The 23,664-nt window shown below is 39.5% G+C and overlaps 1 protein-coding gene across 10 annotated transcripts in view; it reads right to left on the minus strand.

Moving 5' to 3' along the window:
* Positions 1–22,949, minus strand: part of SPAST (spastin) — a 55,722-nt gene extending 32,773 nt beyond the window's left edge. For 2 of the 10 annotated variants that reach the window (XM_067007858.1, XM_067007856.1), the window contains exons 1-3: positions 22,223–22,943; positions 5,904–5,990; positions 3,583–3,666 (exon numbers count right to left, since the gene is read on the minus strand). In XM_067007858.1, the coding sequence (XP_066863959.1) occupies positions 3,583–3,666; positions 5,904–5,990; positions 22,223–22,637 (586 nt within the window). In that variant the 5' untranslated portion in view covers positions 22,638–22,943. Of the gene's footprint in view, positions 1–3,582; positions 3,667–5,903; positions 5,991–8,301; positions 8,477–22,222 lie in introns of those variants that run through there. The other 8 variants (XM_067007860.1, XM_067007861.1, XM_059078745.2 and 5 more) reach the window with 7 other exon arrangements.
* Positions 22,950–23,664: the final 715 nt, after the last annotated feature.

Here is a 23,664-nt window from a genome sequence, read left to right on the forward strand (position 1 = left end):
CCTTCTAACACATGGAATAATTTATTTATTCTTTATGTTTATTGCCTACTGTCAGTATTCTCCCTGTTGGAATATAAACTCTATGACACAAGGATCCTTGTCTATATCCTAAGTGCCTAAAACATGATAACCACCCAATAAATATTTCCCGAGTTAAGAAATAAATTCAGGGCTTCCCTGGTGGCCCAGTGGTTAAGAATCCGCCTGCCAATGCAGGGGACACAGGTTCAAGCCCTGGTCCGGGAAGATCTCATATGCCGTGGAGCAACTAAGCCCGTGCGCCACAACTACTGGCCTGCACTCTAGAGCCTGCGAGCCACACATACTGAGCCCACGTGCCACAACTACTGAAGCCCATGCGCCTAGAGCCCATACTCCACAACAGGAGAAGCCGCTGCAATGAGAAGCCCACAAGTCGCAATGAAGAGTAGCCCCCACTTGCTGCAACTAGAGAATGCCCGAGCACAGCAACAAAGACCCAACACAGCCAAATATAAATTTAAAAAAAAAAAAAAAAGAAATTCAGTTTATATCCCTTGGTACCGTTCCTGGTACAGGGTAAGGACTTAATAAATAAATGGACCCTGAATGAAGCTAAATTTTTTTTAAAAGGGTAATTGCCAAGTATACCAGACACCAATGCCAAAATTATCTTTTTATCTACAGCAGGTTTTACACTTAAGCTTTGCTCTAAGGTTCACTATCACTAAATTGAAGATATATAATACATATGAACTCTTCCCATCTTTATCAGAGATGCTACATCCTCTCAAACCAGTATGTATGGGGAACTCCCAGTTATCATTCTCCATACTACTTAGATACCTATCAGGCATCCCACCTCTGAAAAGCTCCATTTTTTAACCAGCACATAATACACAAATATGCTCTACTATGCACTTGTGCACACTTTTTTTTTTACTGTCTTTGGTATATAACTCCCAGATATTCTGCATTCTCCGAAGACAGGAAAATGTTGATGATGTCTTTTATTCCACCCTCTTTTTTTTTTTTTGGCGCTACGCGGGCCTCTCCTCTGTTGTGGCCTCTCCCATTTCGGAGCACAGGCTCCAGACGCGCAGGCTCAGCGGCCATGGCTCATGGGCCTAGCCGCTCCATGGCATGTGGGATCCTCCCGGACTGGGGCACTAAACCGTGTCCCCTGCATCGGCAGGCGGACTCTCAACAACTGCGCCACCAGGGAAGCCCCCCACCCTCTCTTTTAAAGTAACATCTTTCATGAATGGACATACAGCACTTTTGAGGATAACAACAACAACCAAATATTAATTCTATTAAAGCTTAGCTTCATCTTATATTATATATCTTTTTGTCCTCTCCTATAACACAAATAAGAAATTACTAAGTTGCATTTAAAGACAAGTCTATAAATTGATGAGTTTCTTCTAATGTTTTACCATAACACAATTTCAAATACTGATAAAAGATAAAAACCAACTATTATTCGATTTGAAACATGTTACAAAATGTTCCATAATCAATCTTAATCTGCATCACATACAGTGATACTTTGTACATATACTGAAAAGGTGTTATAGCTAAAACACATAGAAAGGACTAATTAGCACAATTAGACAATTATTTTACTACAACAACCCTTGATGTAATATGTAATTTTATTTGACACAGTAATAACCATCACTTAGGAAGTAAGAAGGCAAACTGTCAGCCACAGAAGCCAGAAGAACACTGCCTTGTTAGCTATCTGAAAACAGTAAGGGTTTCTTTTTCAAAAATGTGGGGCAAAAAATTTATAAACACCATGGACCATATAGGAATGAATGAATGAGTGAATTAATAAAAAACATATGTGTATATATGTACACAAAAGCAGGGGTGGTGATTACACACAGGTAAGGAGAAGAACAAAAACCAGCATTTTCGAGTACTTACTATGGGTTAGGTTCCTTCAACAATTCATAGTCACAAATACAGTGAGATAATAATTATCTATTAGCCTCATATTACAAGTGAAATAAAGAAGACTCAGAAATGCTAAATAACTTATCAAAAGCACAGAGCAACAAATAAAATCTGCCTGTTTACCAAGTTTCTACTATTTCTATCACATCAAGCTATGGCAGAACCACCCAAGAAGGGTGGGTTTTAGTTCCACCTTGTTTGAGGGGTAGATTTACCTTAAGAATATATTTTTAAAACCTATACCATCAAACAGAAGATGAGAAGCTTCTCTTTATAGACCTGTTACAGCTGATGAATGCAGAAAGAATGACAATTATGTCATTAGGCATAAGTCATCAACTGCTGCTAACATCACAAGAAATACTAATGATAAACACAAAACCACCTATCAAGTAGTCTTATCATTAAAAAATAAAAATCTACTTTCAATCCAATTAAGGCTCTATATCGAACTATCAATTTATAGGGAGGACAGAAGAACATACTAAAAGATAACATGGAGATGCATGGAGCGAAAGTCAGACTGCAGGAAACACTACGTTGAAAAGACCTTGTTCATCAGCAAATAAATTGCAAGAAAAAGAAAAAACAGACTTTTATATTCAAATAGATGTATAGTATGGATCTCCTTGAAATTCTGTTTCAAACAATTATTAAAAAATAGTAGGAGTTATTAAATTTTGAGATACTGACTGCACATTATTTATATATTATATATAAATTTGGACACTGACCATTTTTTGGGCCATTATGTTTATGTTAGTATTAAAAGAATTATTGGTTATTTTTTAGGTGTGATAATGGTATTTTGGCAATTCTTTTTCTTTTTGGCAGTCATGTCCGTCATCCCATTTAATACTCAGAGCTTCCCCAGAGGGAAGAATCATTACCTTCGTTTTATCATGAAATGAGTTTTCTTTTTGAAGGTTTGTTCTAGTTACAAATCAAAGTAAAAAATAAGTGATACACAGGAAATAAGGGAGGGACAGAAAGAAGGGAAACGTTAGAACCGACAATCTCCTCACTTTGGCAATTTTATTTTTAAAGTATCTTTATCTTTTAGAGATATGAAATACTTATAAATGAAATAAAAAGATATCGAGAAATTGTTTCAAAATAGTAATATGAAGTTGGGGAAAGCGAGCAGGGATATAAACTGTGGTTGGCAAACTTTTTCTGTAAAGAGCCAGTAGTAAATATTAAAATATTTTTAAAAGCTATATATTAAAAGGCTTTGCAGGCTGTATGATCTCTGTATCAACTACTTAATTCTCTCACTGTAGCATGAAAGCAACCAGATAACATACAAAGGAATGAGAGTAGCTTTGTGCCAACTTACAAAAACAGGCAGTGAACTGGGTTTAGTCCATAGGCTATAGTTTGCCAGTCTTAAATCAAGACCGACAATGAGTTGATAATTACCAAAGCTGAGTGATGGATAATTAGTTCAATAAACTCTTCTGTTTTGTATATGTTAGAAATTTTCATAAGTTAAAAGAAAGCCTAGAACACATTTTCAAGTTCAATGATTTATTTCCATCTGCATTTAAAGTTTCATTAAACGTTTAAGATTTTAAATCTTAAATTTTAAGATTTTAAATACATCTCATTCCAGTTATACAATTCATTAATTGATACCTAATAGCTGTAGACGGTCCTTGGCCATAACCAAATTATTCATCATTTTAGCTTGAAGGCGTCTAGCTCTTTCACACTGTTCACCTGAAAGAAAAAGCAGAAACAAACAAGTAAAATATCTACATTTACCTACTAATGCTGCTTCACGATAAATTATCATACCAACTAATCTCATGGGGAGTCATAGTCTTTATGAAAAGACTATGAAATTAACAAAATATCATTTTCAAATAATACCATAAAAAATCAGTTACAGTTCCTTATGATGGTTTCAGACCTATTGTGGTATTTCATGGATTTTACGGGTTTTGAGACATATTTTTCCCCCTACATTTAAAACTCTTTGAAATTGGGAAGTGTTTTAAAACCTGTGCCAACCTACTAATGCTATCAGCCAGGCTGCAGTCATAACATAGTCTGTCACTTCCTCTGCATACAAAAATTTGGTCATGGATACTAATACTTCTGTTATAGCTACGTCTAAATAAGATTAAGATAGCATATTCAATAAGGTTAAAATTCAAATTCTATGTGATAAGAAGAGGATGTGTTATAGTTCAGTTGACATTGTTTTTCTCTTGGTACAGTTGAAGGCATTTTTGATTCAATACTATTTTTCTTATAACCAACTCATTTTCTTCTAACTCTTCTTCTATGCATTTGGCAAAGAACAGCAAATATATTTTGTACATAATTCATAAAGTCATGCTCATAAACTCATGAAAAGTCTCCAAGACCCAATCTTTCATATTTACTTGTTCTATTCTGCTCTCTCTTATACAGGAGACCAGTAGCTAGAGAAACAGTCAAAGTAAAAAGGAGAGATTAGGGCTTCCCTGGTGGTGCAGTGGTTGAGAGTCCGCCTGCCGATGCAGGGGACACGGGTTCATGCCCCGGTCCGGGAAGATGCCACATGCTGCAGAGCAGCTGGGCCTGTGAGCCATGGGTGCTGGGCCTGCACGTCCAGAGCCTGTGCTCTGCAACGGGAGAGGCCACGGCAGTGAGAGGCCCGTGTACCGCAAAAAAAAAAAAAAAAAAAAAAGGAGAGATTAAAAAACATGGTAAATATTGGACACATTATAGTTACTGGAGATTAGCTGATATAAGTTATAGAATCAGCCAGCCAGATAAAATATCCACTGGGTGGATTGATCTATAAGGCTAAGATTCTCAGCCCACACATTGTAATTTTTGCTTCTGAATTTATTTTAGCTATGATAAGCTGAAGTACTTTACTCATATAATAGTGGTATCCACATACCACTATTAACAGCATAGTATTTAAGAATTCAGGCTCTAAAGTCAGACTGCCTGGGTTCAAATCCTGACTCTACCACTTCCTGCCTGAGACCTCACACAAGCTACTTAATTTCTTTGCACTTAAGGTTTTTCATCTGAAAAATAAGGATAACAGTAGCAGCTTTAGAGTGTAGGGTTGTGGTGAAATTAAAAGAGATAATACGTATGAAGCACATACAATGATGCTTGGGCACATAGTATGTGTGCAAGAAATGTTGTCTATATATTTAAAGGTAATATTAGACACTAATTTTTTTTTTTGGCCGCGTTGGGTCTTCGTTGCTGCACACAGGCTTTCTCTAGTTGCAGCGAGCGGGGGCTACTCTTCGTTGCAGTGCGCTGGCTTCTCATTGCGATGGCTTCTCTTGTTGCAGAGCATGGGCTTCAGTAGTTGTGGCACGCAGGCTCAGTAGTTGTGGCTCGTGGGCTCTAGAGCACAGGCTCACTAGTTGTGGCACACAGGCTTAGTTGCTCCATAGCATGTGGGATCTTCCTGGACCAGGGATTGAACCTGTGTCCCCTGCATTGGCAGGTGGATTCTTAACCACTGTGCCACCAGGGAAGTCCTTAGACTCTAATTTTTAATTTGATGTGACAGGAAAGTAAAGATGAGAAATAATTGTTTTGGTTTTAAAAAGCCATGTGTGAATCAAAGTCAGACATTACAGCTCATATTTTAACATGCAGTCAAGCATTACCCACAGTGTAAAAGGGAGTCTGTGAAATAACCACTCCTTCCCTGCCTCGACAACGAGGAAAGGATGAGGTTTCAAAAACAGGTTTAAAAATAGGGTTAAAATATCATGAAGAGCGGTTCCAAGGAGGACACAAGTAATACAATAATCAAGTTTGCGCATATCTGGCTACAACTTCATTTTTAGCATAGGTAATAAAGCATTAACTTTAACAAGAACATTTAAAAATCTGTTAAATACCTTTTTTAAGATAAATGGATCTGAAATCAGGGCAATCATGTGAACACAATTTCGGATGCTACTAAACAAACGTAAATATAACCTTACCTTGTCCTGTAACTACGACAGCTATTCCTTTTTCTAGTTCTTCAATACCTTTCTTATACCATTCCACAGCTTGCTCCTTTTGTCCTACTTTAAAATAGAAATAATTATTTGTATAAATCACAAGTTTACCCTAAGAATACACTAAACATTTTCCAAAGCATGCTCTTATTAGGAGATACATGAAAAAAAGAGTTGTGATCAAACAAGTCTGAAAACTATTACTCTGTGACTTCTTAGGACTTTAGCCTCTTAATGTATATGTGGCTCTGCAAGAGGGAGCTATAGATGTCAACATTTCTCAAAATTTTAGAGCTGTGATTCTTTATTTGTTTATCATCTCATGGTATTGATGCTTATAACCACTGAAATGTTGTATTAGAGAAATAAATATTCAAGATTTTATTTTAAATAAATGGTTTTAAAAATATATAGTGTTAGGAAAAATAAATACAATTTCAATAATAGTGAGGAAAAAAGCATTGTTTAATCTAACTGTAGTCAAATATGATGTAATATGTTCATGGCTGCTCCTTTCTCGAGTTAGCTTTTATTTAGTAAATGATTGCACCATGAGAACTGGTATATGAGATTACAAGTGTGGCCATTAAATAGTAACACATTTCTATTTTCTTTGAAACATGACAACATTTATCCTTGATCGAAAATTAAGCTTTCAAAGGACCTAAAAATTCAGCATAATCAAAACATGTGTAGGATACTTCTTTAAAGTGGTAACAATTATATGCAAATTTCATTGTTTTTAAAAATTAATTTCTTAGTCCTTAGAATCTGCAAAGCCTCATAAGTGGCTAATATAGAGATACAGTAAAGCAAAGGTGGAAATCATGCATAAGAACTGTTTTTCATTTTTCCCTACTCATGTCCCTATTTAATCAAACAAAAATTCCCATGCCATTCTTTAATTTGAAATTTCAAATTCAATAAAATATCATGACTCTTGATAACACAGAATAGATGAAGTCTTATTATAAACACCGCACAACAACTAAGAAATACTGTCCCCTTATGAGTGTGTAACTCCTACCTACCTTCCTCCACCCCCAAAATAAATCATTAACTAGATTTAGCCCCTTGGACAGGGTAATTTCTTATTACCCATATAAAATGCCATTAGTATTTTACACACTGTCTGATCCAGAGTAAGTGCTCAATATATACTTGATAATGACAGATGAAGAAATTACTAAGAATCTGTTATAAGTCAATTCAAACTATTTGGATGCTTACCTTCTAGTTTTTTATGAAGGAAATATCTGTTTACATGTATTTTTGGTTTTGTAATTTTTAAAAAAGGGGTAAATTACAGAACACAGTAAAATAGCATTTGCATTCTGTGTGGTGGGAATATTGATAACAATGTCGTATTTACTTAAAAATTTAAAAAATGAACTGCAACTTAACAGATACAACAGAAGTTCCTTTTTTGTGCCTCTTCCCATTCGCACACCCCTTTCCTTCCCAGAAACCACCATCATGAATTGAGTGTCTACCTTACTTGTATATATTTTTCTATTGTTCCTACTTTATTTATATCATTTTATTTAAAAAATTTACATTGCTTTTAGATCTATGTTGCTCTACAGAGATTAGTTCATTCATTTCTACTCTGTATAGTATCCTATACCATCCTACAATTTCTTCAACTATCTCCTATTAAAAGATACGTAGGTTGTTTCCAGTTTTTCAATATTTCAAATAATGTTGCAATAAACATTCTTGTACCTGTCCCCCTATGTACATGTGACAATTTCTCTTGAGTATATGCTTAAGAAGTAGAATTGATGAGTCAGAGTTCATCACATATTCTCCATTTACTAGAAATCAACAAAATACTTTTTGAGAGTGCTTGTGCCAATTTATACTCCTAACAGCAGTGTGTGACAGTTCTCACTGGCAACATCTGAACAAAATCTTTTAAGGCATTTTACCACATTATAGGGAGGCAAGTGAAATGACTGATTACAAATAAAATCACATGCTCAATAATTACTCTACTACCTAACATTCGTTGGTAACAGGAAGTTGATTTACTGCATTATCTGAATCTTGTTAAGTCAGTGTGACAGTAGAAAATGCAAAGATATTTCTTATCTAACAGTACAAGATCACCACAGAAAGGACAGACATATAAATCAATGGAACTGGGGGACTTTCCTGGTGGTCCAGTGGTAAAGAATCTGCCTTCCAATGCAGGAGACGTGGGTTTGATCCCTGGTTAGGGAACTAAGATCCCACATGCTTCAGGGCAACTAAGCCTTCACGCCACAACTACTGAGCTCACGTGCCTCAACAAGAGAGCCCGTGTGCCACAAACTACAGAGCCCACGCACCCTGGAGCCCACGTGCCACAACTAGAGAGGGAAAAAAACCCACACACCACAACTAGAGAGAAGTCTGAGCACCACAGTGAAAGCTCCCACATGCCTCAACGAAGATCCTGCATGCCACAACCGAGACCCGACATAGCCAAAAACTAAAAAGAAAGAAAAATTTTTTAAAAAATCAATGGAACAGAAGTCCAGAAATAGACCCCACATATATCACTGATTTGACTTTGACAAAGATGACAAGGTAATTCAATGGAGAAAGCATAGCTTTTTCAAAAAATGACGCTGGAATAACAGATACCCATACACAAAAAACTTCACGTGACATACAAAAATTAACTTGAAATGGATCACAGACCTAAATGTAAAACCTAAAAATATAAAATTTACAGAAGAAAACATAGACAAAATTCTTTGTGATCTTGGCTTAGGCAGACAATTCTTAGAACATAAAAAATCACAAATCTGAAGAGGAAAAAAGTGGGACTTCCCTGGTGGCGCAGTGGTTAAGAATCCACCTGCTAATGCCGGGGACAGGGGTTTGAGCCCTGGTCTGGGAAGATCCCACATGCTACGGAGGAACTAAGCCCGTGCACCACAACTACGGAGCCTGCACTCCAGAGCCCATGAGCCACAACTACTGAGCCCGCGTGCCACAACTACTGAAGTCCACCTGCCTAGAACCCGTGCTCCGCAACAAGAGAAGGCACTGCAATGAGAAGCCCATGCACCGCATCAAAGAGTAGCCCCTGCTCACTGCAACTAGAGAAAGCCTCCACGCAGCAACGAAGACCCAACACAGCCACAAATCAATCAATCAATAAATAAATAAACTTTTAAAAAAGAGGAAAAAATTGATAAACCAGACTTCATAAAAACTAAAAGTTCCTGCTCTTCAAAAGATGGATCTAGGGCTTCCCTGGTGGCGCAGTGGTTGAGAATCTGCCTGCCGATGCAAGGGACACAGGTTCGTGCCCCGGTCCGGGAAGATCCCACGTGCCGCGGAGCGGCTGGGCCCGTGAGCCATGGCCGCTAGGCCTGCGCGTCCGGAGCCTGTGCTCCGCAACGGGAGAGGCCACAACAGTGAGAGGCCCGCATACCGCAAAAAAAAAAAAAAGATGGATCTGGGCTTTCCTGGTGGCACAGTGGTTGAGAATCTGCCTGCCGATGCAGGGGACACAGGTTCGTTCCCCAGTCTGGGAAAATCCCACATGCCACCGAGGGACTGGGCCCGTGAGTCATGGCCGCTGAGCCTGTGCGTCCGGAGCCTGTGCTCCGCAATGGGAGAGGCCACAACAGTGAGAGGCCCGCGTACCACAAAAAAAAAAAAAAAAAGATGGATCTGACAATGTAAAGACAGGCCACAGATTGACTGGGAGAGAATATCTGCAAAACAATATGCCTAATAAAGGTCTTGTAAGCAGAATATATAGAGAACTCTTACAATGATTTTATTAAAAAGTCATTTAAAAATAGTGTGCAAAAGATCAAAACATACACTTTACCAAAGAAGAGACATAAATGGCAAATAAACACAAGAAAAGATGTTCAACATCATTAGCTGTTAGGGAACTATAAATTAAAACTCCAAGATTTTAATTTTGAATGGAAAAAAGTTACAAGACAAGTCACATTTGCAGGTGTGACTACAAAATGATACAGCCATTTTGGAAGAGTTTTGTAGCTCCTCATGACATTAACATATACTTACCACATGACCCAGCCCTTCTTCTATGTATTTACCGTAAGAAATAAAAACATCAAAGACCTGTACATGAACGTTTACCAGCTTTATGCATAAGAGCTAAAAACTGGAAACAACCCAGATGTCCATCATTTAGTGAACATATTAACAAATTGTGGTACAACCATACACAGACTACTACTCAGCAATAAAAAGAACAAAATACTGATACATGTAGGAACATAGATGAATCTCAAAAACATGCTAAGTGAAAAAAGCCAGACACAAGAGGCTGCACACTATATAATGCCATTTACATGACATTCAGTGAAGACAAAACTACAGGGACAAATCAGATTAGTGACTGCCAGAGGCTAAGGGGGAGGCAAAGGGACCGACTACAAAGAGGAACAAGGGAGATTCTGGGGTGATAAAACATTCAATATATTGACTGTGGTGATGGTTTACACTGCTCTTTGTCATAACTCACTGAACTATAGATCTCTAAATAGAGTAAACTTTACATAAATTATACCTAAATAAATCTGATTTTTTAAAAGTGCAATACTCCAACATTTATGTATAAGAACATTTGTTGTGACTTGAATTATAATACCAGAACTAAAATTTTGATTACAAGAGTAAGATTAGAAGAGAAAAACCAGAAAAATATTTTAAAAACATCTGTCTGAAGGGATCAGAGAATTTTCAAAACAGTATGAAAATTACTAAAATTTGGAAGGAGGGACCATTTCACACCCATTAGGATGGCTGTTTTAAAAAATTACCAAAATATGGAAAAGAGAAAGGCCAACAGAGTTGAGCCTATGACTTGGGGCACTTTTCTGCTTGAAACAATTGTCAATTCTGAATGCAAATGTAACCAAGAAACTAAGCAGAGCTTTCAGCGGACTCATGGGACTAAGTTGACAAAAAAATGAATTCCAGGGCATGCCAAGGAGAATAAGAGGCAATGATTCCAAGATTTTGGTTGGGACCCTGCATCACTGAAGAGTTATGAACTAGGCCAGCCTGTACAAGGGCTGACACCCACACTCAAATCACTTCAGTCCCCTAAATTAGGGGAAACTACAAGCCCATAAGCTCCTACGTGATCACCCTTCTGACTAAATTTTTTTTTTTAACTTTTGGCCATGCCATGCAGCTTGTGGGATCTTAGTTCCCTGACCGGGGACTGAACCCAGGTCCTGACAGTGAGAGCGCTGAGTCCTGACACTGGACTGTCAGGGAATTCCCCCTTTTGACTAAGTTATGGCAGAAAAATCAAACCTTATAATGGCGTCCAGCACACAAAAGGCCTTCATGATACTTGAACAGTTCTTAGTTTCCCTTACACATTTCCCTCTTTCCTATATGGGTCCCAACAACATTCAAACTCAACCAACCAGACTACATCAAATCAAGAGAAGAGTGGGATGGCAGAAACTTACAATGGTTATAATGGTAGTTGAAATTAATAGCCAATAATGTGAACTACATAATCTAGGACCAACAACAATCCAAGAGCCAAATAGAGTCAGCTGCCTGTTTTTGTATATAAAGCTTTACTGGATCACACCCCCTATATGAGAGTGTTGAACAGTTTCGAAAGAGCACTTGAAATAATTATTAAATATATACACTAATATGTATAAAATAGATAACTAATAAGAACCTGCTGCATAAACAAATAAGTAAAATAAAATTCAAACTTCCAAAAAAGGAGAAATATTTATTAAATGGTTCAACAAAAAACCAAGTGAATGCAAAAATGGGCAAAGGACTTGAATAGACATTTTTCCAAAGAAGATATGCAAATGGCCAATAAGCACATGAAAAGATGCTTGATATAAGTCATTAGTGAAATGCAAATCAAAACTATGATGCAATACCACTTCACATTAATTAGGATGGCCATTATTTAAAAAAAACAGAGACTTCCCTGGCGGTCCAGTGGTTAAGACTCCACGCTTCCAATGCAGGGGCCTCAGGTTCGATCCCTGGTTGGGGAACTAGGATCCCACATGCCGCATGGTGTGCCAAAAGATGAAAAAATAAAATAAAGTAAAAATAAATAAATATAAATAAAAATAAAACAAGCAAACCTTGAAACTAACAAATGTGAAGACGTTAGAAACCCTTGTGCACTGGTGCTGGGAATGTAAAAATGCAAAGCTAGGGACTTCCCTGGTGGTGCACTGGTTAAGAATCCACCTGTCAATGCAGGGGACATGGGTGTGGTCCTGGAAGATCCCACATGCCACAGAGCAACTAAGCCCTTGAGCCATAATCACTGAGCCTGCACACTAGAGCCTGTGAGCCACAACTACTGAAGCCCGTGTGCCTAGAGCCTGTGCTCCGCAACAAGAGAAGCCAACGTAAGGAGAAGCCTGTGCACCGCAACGAAGAGTAGCCCCCCCTCGCCGCAAGTAGAGAAAGCCCGCTAGCGGTAATGAAGACCCAACACAGCCAAAGATTTTTAAAAATAATTAATTTTTAAAAATATGCTTATAAAATGCAAAGTGCTGTGGAAAGCAGTTTGGCAGTCCCTCAAAAAATTAAACATGGGCTTCCCTGGTGGCGCAGTGGTTAAGAGTCCGCCTGCCGATGCAGGGGACACGGGTTCGTGCCCCAGTCCAGGAAGATCCCACATGCCGCGGAGCGGCTGGGCCCGTGAGCCATGGCCGCTGAGCCTGCGCGTCCGGAGCCTGTGCTCCGCAATGGGAGAGGCCAAAACAGTGAGAGGCCAGCATACCACAGGAAAAAAAAAAAATTAAACATAGTAATTACCTTATGATCCAGCAATTCTATTCCTAGGTGGATACTCAAAAGTATTGAAGAAGGAACTCAGAGACTTGTATACCAATGTTTATAGTAGCATTATTAACAACAGATGGAAACAACCCAAATATCCATCAACAGATGAAGGGATAAACAAAATGTGGTATATACATACAATTGAATATTATTCAGCCTCAAAAAGGAATGAAATCTGTTATATGCTACAACAAGGCTGATAAACATTGAAATGCTAAGTGAAATGTTAGACACAAAAGGACAGATATTGTATGATTCCACTTCTATGAGGTACCCAGAATATGCGAATTCATAGAGACAGAGTTGCTGTTTGGGATGATGAAAAGCTCTAGAAATGGATAGTGGTGATGGTTACACAGTACTGTGAATATATTTAATGCCAATGATTTGCATACTTTAATGGACTAAAATGGCAAATTTTGTTATCTATCTTTTACTACAATAAAAAAAATTACTAAATGACCCATTATAGGCAGTTTGCTGCTCCCTGGTATACAGCAATGAAAATGAACAATTACTGCCACAAGTAACCTCAAGGATTAATCTGACAAGCATAATGTTGAGCAAAAGGAGCCATACATAAAAAGAACACATACTGTATGATTTCATTGATAAAGCTCAAGATCAGGCAAAGTTGATTTATGGTGTAAGAAGTTAGGAATTCAAGATAACTTTGTGAAGGGTGGGGAGAGGTAGTGAGCAGAAGGGAAGATGAGAAAGGCAGGCTTCTGGAGTAAGATTTATTCTATTTCTTGACCTGGTGGGGTTTCAAACTGGTATGCTCAGTTTAATAATTCATTAAGCAACACACTAATTGTGCACTTTATGTATATGTTAATAAAAGTATACTTAAAAACTGAAAAAAATAGGAGGAAGATTAAATGTATTGAAATGGAAAGTGAGTCCCCATACATTAAGTGAAAAAGGTTACAGATCAGTTTCTATGTAACATGGTTCTTTTCCTCTAATGAATATTTATGTTTATGTAACTAGACAAAATCAGGAAACTTATCAGTAATCATCTCCCTAAGGATAAGATTACAGAAGATTTTCAGTTTCTATATTTGTGCATTATTTTAATTTTTGACATGTTACTGTACAAGCAACAAAAATACTGATGTTATCCATCTTTAAATAAAGATAATAATAGTGGAGGGACTTCCCTGGTGGTCCAGTGGTTAAGAATCCGCCTTCCAGAGATTAGTGGTAGGACGAGAATAAAACACAGACCTACTAGAGCATGGACTTGAGGATATGGGGAGGGGGAAGGGTAAGCTATGACGAAGTGAGAGAGTGGCATGGACATATATACACTACCAAATGTAAAATAGATAGCTAGTGGGAAGCAGCCGCATAGCACAGGGAGATCAGCTCTGTGCTTTGTGACCACCTAGAGGGGTGGGATAGGGAGGGTGGGAGGGAGGGAGACACAAGAGGGAAGAGATATGGGAACCTATGTATATGTATAACTGATTCACTTTGTTGTAAAGCAGAAACTAACACAGCATTGTAAAACAGTTATACTCCAATAAAGATGTTAAAAAAAAAAAAAAGAATCCGCCTTCCAGTGCAGGGGACACAGGTTCAATTCCTGGTCAGGGAACTAAAATCCCACAAGCCGCAGGGCAACTAAGCCCGCACGCGCAACTACTGAGCCCACGCACAACTAGAGAAGCCTGCACGTCACAACAGAGAGCCCATGCGTGGAAACAAAAGATCCCACATGCCACAATGAAGATCCCGTGTGCTGCAGCTAAGACCCAACGCAGCCAAATTAATTAATTAATTAATTATTTTAAAAGTAAATCTATATTGTTTAAAAAAAAATAGCAGACTAACTTGTGAATCATCAACTGCATCTTTTCACTCACACGTTAGTGGTACCCAGATTGCCACAAGAAGGGTCAAAACGTGAGTAGTTTGGGTAGCGAGAGAGGATGTCAGTTTGCAAGTATGTGAGTTAGAAGATAGAGATTTAAGTCCTTGCTCCATCATTTAATAGCTGTATGACTTTGGTAAAGTCTGGCAATCTCTCTGAGTTTTAGTCTCCTTACCTAAAAACAAGATGACATTTCTTTTACCTCATGAGTTGTGGCAAAGATCAAATGAAATAGGGCATGTGATAATACTTCAATAAAGAGGTATGTAAAAAATTACCTTTATCATACTTAGTAAATTTGTTAATAAATATAAATCCTTCTACTCCAGAACTGTATGCACTGTTGTATTTTAGCTCATAAAGTCCACTGCTTTTAACTTATCTATTTAGTCCTTCTTAAGCATCATTCTACAAACACTTCCAGGGAGTAAGTACATCCATTTTCCTACACAATTTTTTGCTAGCAACTTGCAAGTGTCACATTAGCGGAATAATGGGTATCTTTAAAAATCTTACAGTAGATTTTAATGTGTGCTAATCCACAATAAACCACAGAGACCATGAAGCATCAGACTAACAGTCCCCTGATTAATTCTCTCATAGTTCACTATCACAGAAAGGATTCTTTCTACTCTGTTTTAATTCAGCAAAAGAAGGCCATATTTGCTTTCATGTTCAACCATCAAGGTTTAATTCTGAAGTTAAGATTTATTTTTTCCCATTTAATTGAAAAGGTTTTGAATCCCATGTAAAGGAATCATTACAGCTTTGGACATTTTCTTTAAACCTTAAGAATTTCAATCAATTTATCTTCTTTAAAAAAAGTCTTTTTAAATTTACTATGGATGGTAGGTAATTTTAATTTTCTTCTGTGCATTTTTGGTATTTTCCAATTCTCTATCAAGAGCTTACATTCATACATGAGTACATACATGAGAATAAAAAATCATTTCATCTCTTTTGTAATAAAGCTAGGATACTAAGTGACGCTAAGGGGAGACTTCTATCTGTTTTTTCTGAACTAAGGGTCACAATTAGCAAAAATATTTTTATATCACTCTTCAGATAATTCGCCTTCTTCCCCAAATCTCATTTAGACTGCTAATGTTTCATAAAAAGAGTAGTAAAAACTAGGTATCAAGGTTTAACAATGTTCTAACATAACCTCTAGAGGCTGTAAACTTAAAAGAACTGTAAAATTAATAACAATAGTTCCGGGACTTCTCTGGTGGCACAGTGGTTAAGAATCTGCCTCGCAATGCAGGATATATGGGTTTGAGCCCCGGTCCAGGAAGATCCCACATGCTGCGGAGCAACTAAGCCCGTGTGCCACAACTACTGAGCCTGTGCTCTAGAGCCCGTGAGCCACAACTACTCAGCTCTCGTGCCACAACTACTGAAGCCCATGCGTCTAGAGCCCATGCTCCACAACAAGAAGCCACCCCAATGAGCAGCCCGTGCACCACGACAAAGAGTAGCCCACACTCGCCCAACTAGAGAAAGCCCGTGCACAGCAATGCAGATCCAGCACAGCCAAAAATAAGTAAATTAAATAAATAAATTTTTTAAGAAGTTTGCAAAATAAATAAATAAATAACAATAGTTCCCATTTTCTGAGGACCTACTATGTGCAGACACTAAGTATTTTACAAACATTATCTCAGTGTAATAATAAGTAACTTGCCCAAGATCCTGTGGAGCCAGAATTCAAATGTCAATTTGGATAAGAGGCACTGCAATTGAAAAAGGATAAAATTAGACTCTCAAACCTGAGATAAAGAAAAGCAACCCCTGACATCCAGGAGCTGGTACCATCAACTAAGCCTTGGTGTAACAAGGAAATGACCTGACATTACAACTAAGCCTTGGTGTTCTATTGAGTATAAACAATTCCACAGAACAACAACATCAGACAAGGTCATTCTGTGATCATGATGGATGAAGACAAAAATGAGACCACTCTACAATCATGCCTAAACACAGACAAAATGTGAACATTGGCCAAGCCATGAAACACCAAACATCCCCCTCTTTGGGCTAATGGCTGCTTCTTAACCAACTGCAGCTTCATCCTCACTCTAGTCTTCTCTCTTCCTGGGTTAGATTTAAGATACTTAATCACAGAATTATCCCCAATTCCTGAAAACATCTAATCCAGAGCAAAAACCTGCTTCCTTAAATCCTCCTTAAAATCACCTAATACAAGCCCAAATTCTGTAAGTTCTTTTTAGCTTTTTCCTGAGATACACCATGGTTCCCCATGGTGTGTGTTCTCTTGGTTACAATAAGTAATAAATCCCACTTGTTCAGCCATAGATGGATGTTCTAGTGAAAGCTCACTGAAAGGAACTGACAAAATCCACTTAAGAACAACAACTAATTCTCTCCCTCTCTACTGCAGCATAAAATATCTGCAAAACAGAAAGATATGTGAGTAAGTATAACATGTTTATGCTATACCTATATAGCTGTAAAACACCTACTAGTCCCAAGAAAATTGTGGATTTTGACATTTTTCTTTCCTCACTACCAGAATGAACCACTGAGATGTGAGTGTGCTCAAAGATGTTTTATTCTATAGGATGTTTAGCATGAGCATTTGTTAATAATTCACAAAGCAAGAGAAAAAAAGGCTAGGTCACTGATTAATACCTTCACTGATCTTATACAGGTCAAGAGAGTGGAAAATGAGTAGAAAAGTAGAGAATCTACACTTTGCCATAATTGAAAAATCCAACTACTATTGGGTAGAGCACAGAGAATAAGATAGTGGAAAAGAGGCAGGAAGGGTTAGGGAAGATCCTTCTTCGATAATTTAATATCCATTTACTGACTATCCCTTAATTGTCATCAGGATGACTAACAATAATCTTAAGAATCTAGTTACCAGGTGAGTTTTATACAGTTCAACTGTATTCTGTATTAGGAAGAATGTAAACAGCAATAAAAATCAGCTAAAAACAGAACAAGGAATGAAGTTCATAAAAGTGGCTGCCTTTTTGTCTCTTTAGTGCAAATGCCACTAAATATCCTTGAAGAGAAATATAAAGTGTTTATTGTTTATTTAATAAAAAATAATGTTATTCTCTGGGAAAAGTATATTATCAGAATGTCCATCCATCAGAATAATTCTTTCCTTGTTCTAATCATTTAAAGCAGAAATTAGGCACAAGAAAAGTGTCTGAAATCAATCCTTTCAAAATGGTGTCTAGTATTTTTTAGGAACAAAAGAAGGTATACCAAATCTGATACTTCTGATTTCTAATCTCTAGCTTCACCTTCTGAAAATAGATGTGGATAAGCAAGTATTTTGTGTGTTTTAAATAAAGTACTACATTGGATTATATGAAATTATAGTACATGGTAATTAATTTTTTAAAAAACCTTCCATTTTAAATATAAACTGACTAGGAATAAATAAAAAAGGATTTTATTTAGATAACTTCTATCCTGATGCCAGATACTGCAGCCCTATCTTACCCTGAGAAACTGGCGCTCTCTCTTTCATACAATACACTGGGCCCTTACTGTCTGTCAAGTCCTACACACTTGAGGTAACTGAGCCACACCTGAAGAACCTGAACCACTGTATTACTCAGGAGACCCCAGGCTTGTCTACCAGCAGGAGCCACCCAAAGCATGTTAGGTCATGTTCTGGTTAATCCAAAGAATAACTATTACAACCTTCTCTTGTCCCCCAAGTATTCCAAGGGGCCCTTGGAATTACAAAACAGAGAACCTGCTTCATATAAAACAAACAGGGGCTTCCCTGGTGGCACAGTGGTTAAGAATCCGCCTGCCAATGCAGGGGACACGGATTAAAGCCCTGGTCCGGGAGGTTCCCACATGCCATGGAGCAACTAAGCCCGTGCACCACAACTACTGAGCCTGCGCTCTAGAGCCCACAAGCCACAACTACTGAGCCCATGTGCCACAACTACTGAAGCCCGCACACCTAGTGCCCGTGCTCTGCAACAAGAGAAGGCACCGCAATGAGAAGCCCGTACACCGCCAACAAAGAGTAGCCCCCACTTGCCGCAACTAGAGAAAGCCCACACACAGACAAAAATAAATAAATTTATTTTTTTTAAATAGCTTGGTTTCAGATAAATTTAGGCCTTTATGAAAGTTCAGTGTCAATGTTGAATATGCCATAAAAAGGAATAAAATTCAAAATAAACAGCCACCTTATAAACCACATTTATGTATTACCTTGTTAAAATAAGATTTAATTTGGCCTTTATTATTTGAAGGCACCAAATGTGTCAATTAACTAATATCACTACAGTCTGAAATAGCCCACTTCACCTGATGAAATAAAGTAGCTTTCAGTATATTTAGAAGCTAGGTCAAGTTTTTAATGGAAAGGGATTGCACGACATTTCTAGCCCCTTAATGGTTTAGGGGCTAACTACAGAGTTAGGAAACCTTTGAACACTATCCAATTCATTTCAATTTGTTCGTGTATATTTTGATGCAGTAGAAAAGAGGGAGAATAAAATTCTCCTGAAATTAAGTTCTGTATTGTCAAGGATGGCTGAGAGGCAAATAGACTTCAACGTGAACTCTGGCAACCACTGAATTAAAGGTAAAGTAAAAAAATTTTCAACATGCTAAAGGAAAAATTTGAGATAGAAGAGACCCACGACAATGTAAACTCAATTTTACTTCACTGTTAAAGGAAAATTAATATAACTAATTTGTTTCAGTTTGAACTAATTTATTTTGTCATATAATGTATCAGTTGTAGAACTCAAACTAGAGTTATTGCCTGTTCTGATGTCCACTTTATAAACTAACTGTATAAATAAAGCAAAACCTTTGAACAGAAACATTATCAGCTGAGAGTGAAATATGTGGTACAGAGATTGCTGAAAATATTTACACTTAAATATTTTAAGACGAATTAAATATAATAGAGGTATATATGTGATACCCAAAGATAAGTCACCAGCATGAAACCCCAGTTCTGAATTCCACTTCCATTACTTACCCGTCACATGGAACTGATTTCTCTTTAAATCTAAGAGTCCAGGATCCTTTTTTAATACCTAAGTTTTCCTTGACCTCTTATGCTACCTCCCAACTCCCATCACCCAGTGTTAACAAAATTTCCTTATATTTACTGGAATTGATCTACCCTTAAATATATTCCCTCTATTCTAAAACAACTTTTGACCTAGATTAGTAAACTTCAAAGGACTCTATTATAATAAAATAGTGCAATAAAACAGTGCTTCTCTAGGAAGGGATAATGGTATGCTTCTTCATCCTCCCTAGGAGATCATGAATGCTCCTTAAAGATAAAAAATGAAGCAATTGGGAGTTCCCTGGTGGCGCAGTGGTTAAGAACCCGCTTGCCAATGCCAGGGACACTGGTTTGAGCCCTGGTCCAGGAAGATCCCACATGCCGCAGAGCAACTAAGCCCGTGCACCACAACTACTGAGCCTCTAAGCCAAAACTACTGAAGCCCGCACGCCTAGAGGCTGTGCTCCGCAACAAGAGAAGCCACCGCGATGAGAAACCTGTGCACCTCAACGAAGAGCAGCCCCCGCTCGCCACAACTAGAAAAAGCGCACACGCAGCAACGAAGACCCAACGCAGACAAAAATAAATAAATAAATATTTTAAAATATATTTTTAAAAAAGAATGAAGCAATTAAAAACTTCCCTCCCAAAACACATGGTATTCTTTTCTTAAATGTGCTTCCTTTTTAAAAAAAATAAATTTATTTGTTTGTTTTTATTTTTGGCTGTATTAGGTCTTTGTTGCTGCGCATGGGCTTTCTCTAGTCGAGGCAAGTGGGGGCTACTCTTCGTTGTGGTGTGCAGACTTCTCATTGTCGTGGCTTCTCTTGTTGCAGAGCATGGGCTCTAGAGCGCAGGCTCAGTAGTTGTGGCGCATGGGCTTAGTTGCTCCGCGGCCTGTGGGATCTTCCCAGGCCAAGGATTGAACCCATGTCCCCAGAATTGGCAGGCAAATTCTTAACCACTGCCCCACCAGGGAAGCCCCACGCCTCCTTTCTTCAACGTTCTTAACCTCCACTCTGTCCTTACACTCCAAAACCCATGAACCTGCCTCCTTCCTTATATCCTACTTCTCAGTCCAAGGCCTCACAAAGGAAATAAGTTTCAACAAAACTGAAATTCTAGAACAGTTTCTGGAGTTGGTAGTGGAGACACTACAAATGAACTGCAGATTGCTTTTTTTTTTTTTAAACTAATGGACAATGAAAATGAGTAGTTAAAGGGAAAAGATCTCAGCATACTGGAGTTGGGATGAAAAGGAGGGATTTTCAAAATGCTATAAGACTCCTTCTAACTCCATAAAAAATCTGGCATTAGCAATTAGCATAGGTTTGGGATGACCTGCTTTAATCTTTTGAGCCTCAGTTTGTTCATCTGTAAAATGCTGATACTAACAGTGCCTTCACCTCACAGGGTAACTGTGAGGACTAAACAGATAACACATGCAAAGCTAAGAGCACACAGTGCCTAGCCTATAGAAAGACTAAAAAAACGTCAGCTTAAAAGAAATCTGAAGGATGTAGTACCCTTGCTTTCATTCAGAAATAGAAATCTTTAAATTTTATTGTAAAACGGTATTATAAATTAATCCTATTCACTCAATTTCTTAAAAATTAATTTATTTATTTTGGGTTGCATTGAGTCTTCTTCATTGCTGCGAGTGCGACCTTCTCATTGCAGTGGCTTCTTTTGCTGTGGAGCACCGGCTCTAGGTGCGCAGGCTTCAGTAGTTGTGGTTTGCAGGCTCTAGAGCGCAGGCTCAGTAGTTGTGGTGCGTGGGCTTAGTTGCTCCACGGCATGTGAGATCCTCCCGGACCAGGGATCAAACCTGTGTCCCCTGCGTTGGCAGGCGGATTCTTAACCACTGCACCACCAGGGAAGTCCTCACTCAATATTTCAATTAAAAAATTTAGAGGTTACCTTGGAATACTTACTTAGATGAGATCAAATTAACCAGGAGCAAAAGTTTTATACTAAAATAGAACTTTATTGAAAAAACTTAGAAGTCATTACATTGATAAAAATGACCGTTATGAAACTTTTAAAAATAGTGCAAATTCAGCTGTAATCATATGCAGCTGTTCCTTTCAAAACTGAGTCACCATTTGTTCTTTTTTTCTGACACTACAGTACTCTGCTTTCACTAAAAGCCTATAACAGGGCACAGCTTCTTCGATATCAAAACCTTTTGGAAAACCTGGCTCAGAGGAAGCCACTCACTGTTTACAGCGCTAGAAAGGATCTGTGTGGTCACTCTAGGACAACTGTCACTGTCACCAGCACGTCTGGGTGTCTCATAGGGACTTGGGTCATGCAGAAGTGTAGGTGTAGGCTAGTGTCTGAAACAAAGTCACTGGCTAGGGTGCCTGAGAGAAGAGAGGTGTTTAACTGATAATCGTGTTGGATGAGGGTCTAACCCGAGGAAGCAGTCTCACCGGGCAGATCAATTACGGTGGAGCACCGCCGGCTCCCGCAGGAAAGGGACGCAGGTGTTGCCCTTCCTCGGCGACCCCACCGCTTTCTTCCCGGCCCGCCGCCCCCTCCCCCTAGGCCCCCAGTTACCTTTCTCGTCCTCATCGATGCGTAAAGCAACGGAGATGTACTCGAAGGCCTGCTTGTGGAAGGCTCGGACGCGCTCGGCCTCCCCGCCTGGCACTGGCGCCGGGGGCGAGGCCGAGGCCGGCGCCGGCGCGGCCCCGGAGCTCCTCTTGGCGGCCATGAGGGCGCGAGAGAAGCGCTGGCAGAGCCACACGAAGAGGAGCCCCAGGTGGAAGGCGACCAAACGCAGCAGCGCGAAGCCTACGAACAGCGGGTAGGAGAAGTAGTACAGGTTCCGCTTATGCGGCGATTGGGGCGAAGGGGCCGGCCTGGGGGCGGGGCGGGAGGGGGCCAGGCAGTGGGGCGGAGGCCTGGGAGGCACCGGGCTGCTGGGGCCGCCGGAGCCTTTCTTCTTCCCTCGTCCACCCGGAGAATTCATTCACAGCTTCCACTGCCGCCGCCGCCATAACCCGCCTCCCGCAGACCGACGGCAGCCAAGCGACGGCGGCGGCCACTGGGACGGCAAAGGCCACAGACCCTCACGCGCCCGCCGGTCCCAGGAGCTCGGCACCCCGGCTCGCTGCTCTCCAGCCCCGCCCCTTTCTCCTTGCTCGGCCAGGAGCACAACCCCTTCTCCTCCTCCTGCGGTCGGTGGCTCCTGCCCCTCCCTCTCTGTCCTCCCAGCCGCTTGGTAGCTCAGAACCGCGGCCGAGCGCGCACGCGTACGCGCACGCCCTCCCGAGTCTTTCTCAGGCGCTTGCGCGCACGCCGCCGTCTTTGTTGCCCTGAGCTCTTAGTGCGCGTGTGCGGCTCACATCACTCCGTCCCTTCCCCTCGGAACTACATTTCCCAGTGTGCAGTTCGGCCTACGTCTGCCTTAGGGATCGGTCGCTCAGTCGACTTCGCTGACCCTGGGAGCTCTTTAGCAGGGAACTTAGGCTATCAACTCACTGGAGGGACCGCTGCAGCTTGGGGTCGCTCGGCTAGTTCTCGGCCATCTTACGGTGTCATAGTTTTCTTATATTTCTTTCAGCATTTTCTGCCAGTCTTCCTCAAAGGATGGTTAATCTGAGTTCCATCACAGAAGTAATGGGTCCCAATCTAGTAATTATTATGAGAGGACAGCAGTTGTAGAGGCATACAAAAACTTAAGGTCACCGAAAACGAAACTGTTAGCTCGTGATGAAATCATCAGTTCCAGAGATTTAATTAAATTAGTACGTGTTTACATGTCTAATCTGAAGAACTAATGTTTGAATAAGGGAAACCTTAGGTTTTGCTCAGTAATCCCATACTTCCTGAGCAATTCAGACTGGGCCTTTTTTTTTTTTTTAATTCTACTCGACTTCGCTTCCTGCATTCTCATGTGCTGCAAGCACAGAACCCTGCTTCCCAGATCACAGAGGTGGAAGCACTAGGTTAACCACACTCTCCTAGAAACTGGAATCTTGGATGGAAACACACTG

This window comes from Kogia breviceps, chromosome 11 (genome assembly GCF_026419965.1).
Source record: "Kogia breviceps isolate mKogBre1 chromosome 11, mKogBre1 haplotype 1, whole genome shotgun sequence".
Classification (NCBI taxonomy): Eukaryota; Metazoa; Chordata; class Mammalia; order Artiodactyla; family Physeteridae; genus Kogia; species Kogia breviceps.